The sequence below is a fragment of the Lactuca serriola genome, chromosome 9, assembly GCF_051521515.1.
Source record: "Lactuca serriola cultivar US96UC23 chromosome 9, Lser_US96UC23_V15, whole genome shotgun sequence".
Classification (NCBI taxonomy): domain Eukaryota; kingdom Viridiplantae; phylum Streptophyta; class Magnoliopsida; order Asterales; family Asteraceae; genus Lactuca; species Lactuca serriola.
This window is the reverse complement of record NC_136416.1, coordinates 15,113,338-15,121,266: the sequence shown is the minus strand read 5'-3', so window position 1 is coordinate 15,121,266 and position 7,929 is coordinate 15,113,338. Positions and strand designations below refer to the sequence as shown.

General features: G+C 36.7%; 1 protein-coding gene across 1 annotated transcript; it reads right to left on the bottom strand.

Annotated features, from left to right (window-relative positions):
- Nucleotides 1-2,494, bottom strand: LOC145077106 (Tetratricopeptide repeat (TPR)-like superfamily protein). Its single transcript, XM_079022885.1, has one exon. The coding sequence runs from the start codon at nt 2,189-2,191 to the stop codon at nt 374-376; it is 1,818 nt and encodes a 605-aa protein (XP_078879011.1). The 5' UTR covers nt 2,192-2,494; the 3' UTR covers nt 1-373.
- Nucleotides 2,495-7,929: the final 5,435 nt, after the last annotated feature.

Below are 7,929 nucleotides of genomic sequence, written 5' to 3'. Positions count from 1 at the left end.
ATTCTATGTACAGAAAGAGTTTTTAAATTAATGGGGTGTAATATAATATACTTGGAATGAGGTGATAACATTGATAAGCGTGAGATATGCCTTCTTTTTTGTTATATATGAAACCATTTATTTGTTTAAATACTTTAAAATCGAGATGAGAAGAAATAATTTACTGTTTTAAGAATAATATTTTGTAGTTCTCTTATATATAGAATTTTATATATGATCATTATTAAATTGATAGTTATTTTATTTTAACCATGAATTTTATAAACGATGATATAATGGTTATGTATTTGTATTTAGACATACATCATCATTCGGTGTGGGCGCATATTGTATTTTTTTATATTTTATCCGCACAACAGTTACCTGTTTATAGTTACCTCCCCTTCACCTCATTTTCATAGGACGTGTGTATTGTTGTTATGGTTACATCTGTTGAAGTCATTTCAAAATCGAGGATTTTCAAGATTTTCAAGATTTCTTGATACTGAAAATGGCTCTTATCTTCCATAAGAAAAGCATGAAGCTTTCCATTTAATTCCACAACACTATTACCAGGCACTTTTTTTGTCCCACTCCTTTTCATTTTGTTTCTTACATCAGCTACTTCATCCCACTTCTTTGCTTTCGCATAAAAATTTGATATCAAAGCATAAATCCCTGAGTTATCATCAGGATTCAACTCCAAGATCTTTTTAGTTACCATTTCTCCAATTGAAAACTTACCATGGTTATGACATCCTGACAAAAGGGCAACCCAAAAAGCGAGCCCTGGTTCAGTTTTCATTGAACCAATCAGATTATAAGCTTCCTCAACGTGTCCACCACGTGCCAACAGATCAGCCATACAAGCATAATGTTTATCAGTTGGGTTAATGTTGTATTCATGAACCATGAGCTTGAAGCATAACCTACCTTCTTCTACTAAACCTGCATGACTTAATGCTGATAAAAGAGAAGCAAAAGTGGTATGATCTGGTTTTGATTTTGATTCTAACATGTTATGGAACACTAAAAGAGCTTCATTCCCATGCCCATGACTCCCGTAGCTAGCAATCATTGTGTTCCACATGACTGTATCCTTAAGGGGAATTTCATAGAACACGTTGCGTGCGTAAGGAAGGGACCCACATTTTGAGTAGGTATCGATCAAAGTTGTGCCTAAAATTTGATTCAAAGCTAGCGTTCTTATCACATATCCATGTAGCGATTTAGAAAGTTTCAGAGACCCGATTTGAGAAGAAGCTAAAAGTATACCAACAATGGAAGTCGTATCTGGTTTGAATCCGAAGCTTTGCATCTCTACTAATAAATCAAATGCGTTAATAGCAAACCCATTTTGAGCATAACCAGAAATTAAGGCACTCCAAGCAACTATAGTCTTGTAGTGGATTGATTTGAATACTCGAGCTGCAAGCTCAATGTTTCCAGTTTTTGTATGCATGTCTACAAGACTGGTTTGAATTACTACGTCCATGGGAAGAAGATGACTTCTAATTAGATAGCCATGTACAGAAAGACCCAATTTTGTATCGTTAACATTGGCACAAGCCTGAATCAAACCCAAAATCACAATTCGATCTCCTTTCATGCCTTCCTTTTGCATAAGCCGATATATATCTATGGCTTCATCGCCTCTCCCACTTTGAGCAAACCCTGTTATCATCGTAGTCCATGAAACAACATCTCTTCTTGGCATTTTCTCAAACACTTTAAGTGCGTCGTTCATTTTCCCACACTTTGCGTAGAGATTCAACAGTGAAGATCCTACAAACACATCATGTTCATACCCGTACTCGATTGCTTGCTTTCTAATCTCTTCTCCCAGTTCCAAGTTCATCATGCTTGTGCAGGCCTTGAGTGCCACCGTGAAAGTGGAGCTGTCAGGTCTAATTCCTTCAGAATTCAATTCATGGTATAGATTAATTACTTCACCAGGACTATCTTTACGAGAGTAAGCGATTAGCATAGCGTTCCAAGCATCCACCCGTTTCTTAGGAATTCTATCAAACACCTTGTGAGCAAGTTCAATATCCCCAGTTCTAGAATACGAGGCTATGAGTTGGGTATTACAATTCCCAGTATTAATGTAGCCGGAAACTATCAGCAAAGCATGGATCTTTGCGACGGCTGGGGTATCTTTACAAGCGAGAAAAAACGATTTAACGCTCTTCGGGGAAAACATCCATTCCATATATGTTTGTTTTTTAAATCAAGATTTCTTGATGTTTTTGAGCTGGGAAGGAAGGATCTGTTCTCCACTTAACTAGTGTTTATACTCTCGAAATATGTCGAAATAAGTTTCTTGAATCGGACGACGCACTCTTCATGCATATCATAGACAATGATCTGCATCTCATGAATAACCATGTAAATAACAATTCACAACATCATTCAACTACATATCATGTGTACATAGGGCGGTTCTTACAATGTCAAAAACTTGAGTAAGTTTTAGGGGTATTAATTAAATACCAAAACCAATACACGATGTAAAAAAACCCAATGATGTGAAAAAACCAAAAGTTGGACCATCGTTGAAAAACAAGTTGGACCATATGTTTTTATAACAATTTCCTTGACCATTAAGATAATTAAAATGTGTTTACTTGGTGTATATAAAAAAATTAGGAAAATAACATATAGTTTTTTTGTTTGACCATTAACACGGGAAATTGATCCGTACACAACAATTTTTCTCTATACACAGTAATTAGTGTTTTAAAATGTTGTATTGTAATTGTTGTGTATAGCAAAAAAACTGTTGTGTACGAATTACTTCCCATTAATATGATTAGAACCCGGGTTTGTGGAGTTTGAAACAAGTTAGGACGATATGTTTTTATACCAATTCAACTATAACTCTTGTGTAACTAAGATACGAAGACATGATTAATGTTATATTTTTTTTAAAGACATTTGTCAGAAAAAACTAACTTGATGTTTTTAGTTAAGGTCTATAATTTGAACTGTTGCGATAAAAATAAAAGTAGTTTTTCAATTATATCACATAAAATTTTACAACTATCCTATATAAGTTTAATACCAATATTTTTTTTTTCAAAAAAAGTCCTACTTACAATTTAACAGTTACTTTTTGAAATCTTATGTTAATTTGTTTCAGAATATAAAAGTTATTCAAAAAAATATATTAAACATGTATTCATTAAATTTCACTATATAAATATATTTGTATAATAATAAAATAATATTATAAATAAACTAAATAATCAAATGTAGAGACAGAAGTAGCATAATTTTTTCTGAATAACAAATAAAATTCGCATTTTAATGTTTGATTTGATGTATGATAAAAAGGATTACAAATTTTTGGACACAAATAATGTCCAGGAATAATAATAATAACTAGTAAAAACCTCCTGATTGACATGGGTTTGAATGAGTTTACAATACAATACGCTAATAAGAAAAGAAAACAAATACAATAATATAATAATATACTTTTTAAATGCTTTTGGGACCAATGGTGTCGATGATCATCCACTCATAGGTTCTTCCAATACCTACAAAAATTGATATAATATTGAAAACACACTTTGTTTTAACCATGAAAAATAAAAATAAAAGGTTGTAACCATATTCATATTGAAGATGACAAGAAGAATTTAGTCCTTTCATGATCAAGTTTCCTTTTAAAACTTCATCAATCTCTTCACACATTACTTTAACTTATTGCAGTAATTTACAAACGTTAAAAAACAAACAGACTTTTTATTACATGTTGTAGCCGTTTAGTCCATCTCTTCTGCTACAGAGGGTTGCAGAGGTAGCCCGCAGACTTCAAACATTTTCGCTTTGAAAAAACAAACATCACCCAAGTCATAATTTCAAAAACATTAATATAAATAAAAGAAAGCTGCAAATCAGCATGAGAGGAATAACCGAATAAAATCCAATGTTGTAGTTACATTTCCACACCGTTACAGAGTACCATCTTTTGTTCTTCATCGTCCCCCCATGTGACACCACATTCATCTATATAATTCTTACCCTGCAAAAACCATTTTGCCTTAACTACACTTACGATTATTTTGTTGTTATTATAGTTCTCTTAAAGTGATACTTTCTTTACATTAAAACCATACATTTATGAATATGTACCTTTACCTTTTTAGTTCATGACAACCTCGAACTTAATTCATCCATTACCCACCATTAACTTAACTTATATGTTGCGACTTCTATTATTGAAAATCGGAAAAGATGTTTCTAATTCCAAACAATCAAGTATCTCCTGTGTAGCCCATAAATAAGATGAATGCCCATCAGTCACTTCTATAAAATCAACCTGTTATGTCATGACTGTTAACAACACAAAAATTAAATACCATTTTAAAAACAAATAATACTAATAAATTAACCAAATGATGCAAACTGAAAACTCACATTCTCAATTCCATAGCTAATCCTTTTTTAGGAGGCTGTAGTATTGTTTAACATACCTTTCTTTCATCTTGTATAGAAACAGGTGCACCAAATAGAACTATTCTTTCCACAAGTCCATCTGGAAATGTAATTCATATTTAATATCTTTGAAATTGAAGCTATCAAAATCCACTTAACTCTATGATTTTGTATTCCTATAGGCATTTTTGTCGTAAGTCCAGATCTAGCAGTTGTAAAATGCATATAAGTTACAAAAACTTAAAATATCCATCTTTTTATTGAAAATTTAAAGGGTAACAATAATGCTTACTGTTTATGACAGATGGAATAACCTGATTTGAACAACCTTAGAGATTTATGCATGGAATCTGGATCTATTGTTGGGTTATGGAAAGGAGGGCTATAACAAAATTGTAAATACATTGTATAATTACCTTTCAATGGCCATGAAATAAACTATGTGAATACAAAAATAATCATGTAACATCCAAAAAATATGGACCAAAAATTTCATTTTTGATATAGCAATTTATAAAACAATTTATAAAAACATCATCAAGTTATTTCATTTCATAAAAAATCATAAATCATAAGTCTCAAAATCATGTCATCACATAATAATAATAATAATGTCAGAGTACAAATCATAAGAATCTCATATGTGGAAATCGTGTGTGTGTGATGCGCTGCTACCGTACCGGCTCCTTTCCCTTCGAAGAAAAAGGACCTAAAACAAAAACTGAAACTGTAAGCACAAAGCTTAGTGAGTTCCCCCATCATACCACATACCATACAATAAACATACTGCCAGGCATATCTGGGTGCCCATCCTACCCTGCTGAGCATATCTGGGTGTTCAACCTACCCTTGTCAGGCATATCAGGGTGCCTGACCTACCCCTTGTCAAACATAATTGGGTGTTCGACCTACCATGCCATGCATATCTGGGTGCCCGACCTACCTTAGGTTTATTTCAACCGGCTTCGGCGACTATTTCACCCCTACCACTACCACATAATAACATAACATATCATACTGTCAGACATATCTGGGTGCCCGACCTACCCTGTCGGTATATCTCAACCGAGTCCGGGGACTAGTCCCCTATCTACCACTATCACATAATTATATAGCATATTAGCACATAAAGCATAACAGATAGTGGCATACCGAACAATTATCACAAAGACAATCATCTTGACTATAATCGCCTACTAGTGGGCCGACTTTGGTGCCTTAGACCTACTTCTATTGGAAGGTAACTCACCTCAATGTCGTGAAGTAGCTGAAATGTCCTCGGTGTTGGGATCAACTCCTCCCAACTCCTACACATAACAATCTCCTTTAATTAGCCTCTCAATCTCATAAACCCTATAAGGGTAATCTTTGGTCAAAGTCAAAGTCAAGTAAGCACCCTGGTCAAAGTCAAAGTCAAAGTCAACCTATGGTTGACTCAACTCGTCGATTTGGTCCATCAACTCATCGAGTTCCATGATTCAGAGAATTTCTAACTCGCGATCTAACTCGTCGAGTTACCCTCTAACTCGCCGAGTTTCTCCTCATGATATAATCGGGACTTTCCGTTTGAACTCATCGAGTCCTTCCTTGGACTCGTCGAGTTCTCCTTCATACAGAATCGAGGTTTTTCACTCACAACTCGTCGAGTTCCTCTTCATATCAATTGGGACATTTTGCTCTCAACTCGTCGAGTTCTTTGATCCTTAAGTCCATAAACACTTCTAACTCACTGAGTCCTCTTCTAGACTCAACAAGTTTACTCAATAATAGAAAAGGTTGGGGAATCACGACCCAACTCGTCGATTCGTATGAACGAATCGTCGAGTCCCCTAAAGTCCAAACTTATCCAATCGATTTTAGTCGGGCTTAATGCATCTAAAACATAGATCTGGCCTCCTAGGGTCTATATAACACATAAAGTTACAAGCTTTATGTTCATGCATGTGTTAATTAGCTCAAAAAGGCTCGAAAAGGGGTTCTTATGATGCATAGGACTCCCATGGCCATAAAGTTGGCACCTTTATGCCATGGAGTTCCTCAAAGACTCTAGATCTAAAGTTATTACCCCAAATCATGCTTGCATCCATGAATGGTTCCAAAATATACTCCATATGGGCCTAAACTACCCCATGAAGAGATCTAACAATTAAATAGGCAAGGTACAGACTTGATACCTTAAATAAACCAAAAATGAAGCAAAAACTTTGGAACTACTTGCTTCTTCTTAAACCCCCAAGCCTCCTTTTCCTTCTCAAGCTTCAAAATCACCAAGAACACACAACAATTGCTCCAGAACACTAAAAATGGGTTAGGGTTTCGTGACTAAGGTTTGGAGGTGATGGAGGCTGTGGTTGAGGCCAAATAAAGTGTTTAAATAGGGTGCAAACCCTAAAGATTAGGGTTTCACCCTGATAGCCCTACTCGTCGAGTCGAGGCCTCTCGGCTCATCAAGTAGACTTCAAGTCCCGCGTCCAATCATTCGTTCCTACTCGAAGAGTTTGGGGCCTCCAACTCATCGAGTCCCTTTGCAAAAATGAATGTTATAATTTAAAATACGTACCAAGAACCGGGCGTTACAAATCTCCCCCGCTTATTTTAGATTTTGTCCTCGAAGTCTGCTGCATCTGGAAATAGCTCGGGGTAGTGCTCCCTCATCTCGTCCTTCGGCTACCAAGTCCATTCTAAGCCCTTGTGGTGCTGCCATTGCACCTTCACTAACTTGGCCCTGTTGTTCCTCAGATCATTTGTCTTCCTGTTGTGGATGGCTATTGACCGCTTGATGTAGTTCGGGTTGTCGTCCACCTGAATATCCTCTAGAGGTACCACCGCAGAGTGATCCACCAAGCACTTCCGCAGCTGGGAGATATGAAAGGTACTTTGGATCTGACTAAGCTCGATTGGCAGATCTAGCCTATACGTCACCTTGCCCACCCAGGCTGCAATCATGAAAGAACCAATGTACCTGGGGCCCAACTTTCCTTGCATCATGAACAGGATGACACCTTTCCAAGCTGAAACCTTCAGAAGAACCATATCCCCGACCTGGAACTCCAACATCGATCGGTTTCTGTCGGTGTAGCTCTTCTGCCGACTCTGAGCAGTCTGAAGCCTGCTCCTGACCTACTGTATCCTCTCCATCATCTTGAGTACCACTTCAGTACTCCCTATGACCCTCTGTCCAACCTCACCCTAGCATATCGGGATTCTGAACTTCCTCCTGTATAACATCTCGAAGGGAGGACGCTCGATACTCGCGTGGTAGCTATTATTGTAGGAAAACTCTGCCAAGGGATGGTAGGTTTCCCAACTACCACCGAAGTCTAGGATGCACGCCCGCAGCATATCCTCTAGATTTTGGATGGTCCACTTGCTCTGACCATCCGTCTGCGGTTGAAAAACCGTGCTAAAGTGCAGATGAGTACCCAACTCGTCGTGAAACTTCTTCTAGAATCTGGAAGTGAACCGTGCATCTCTATCTGAAATCACAGAAACTGGCACTCCGTGTCA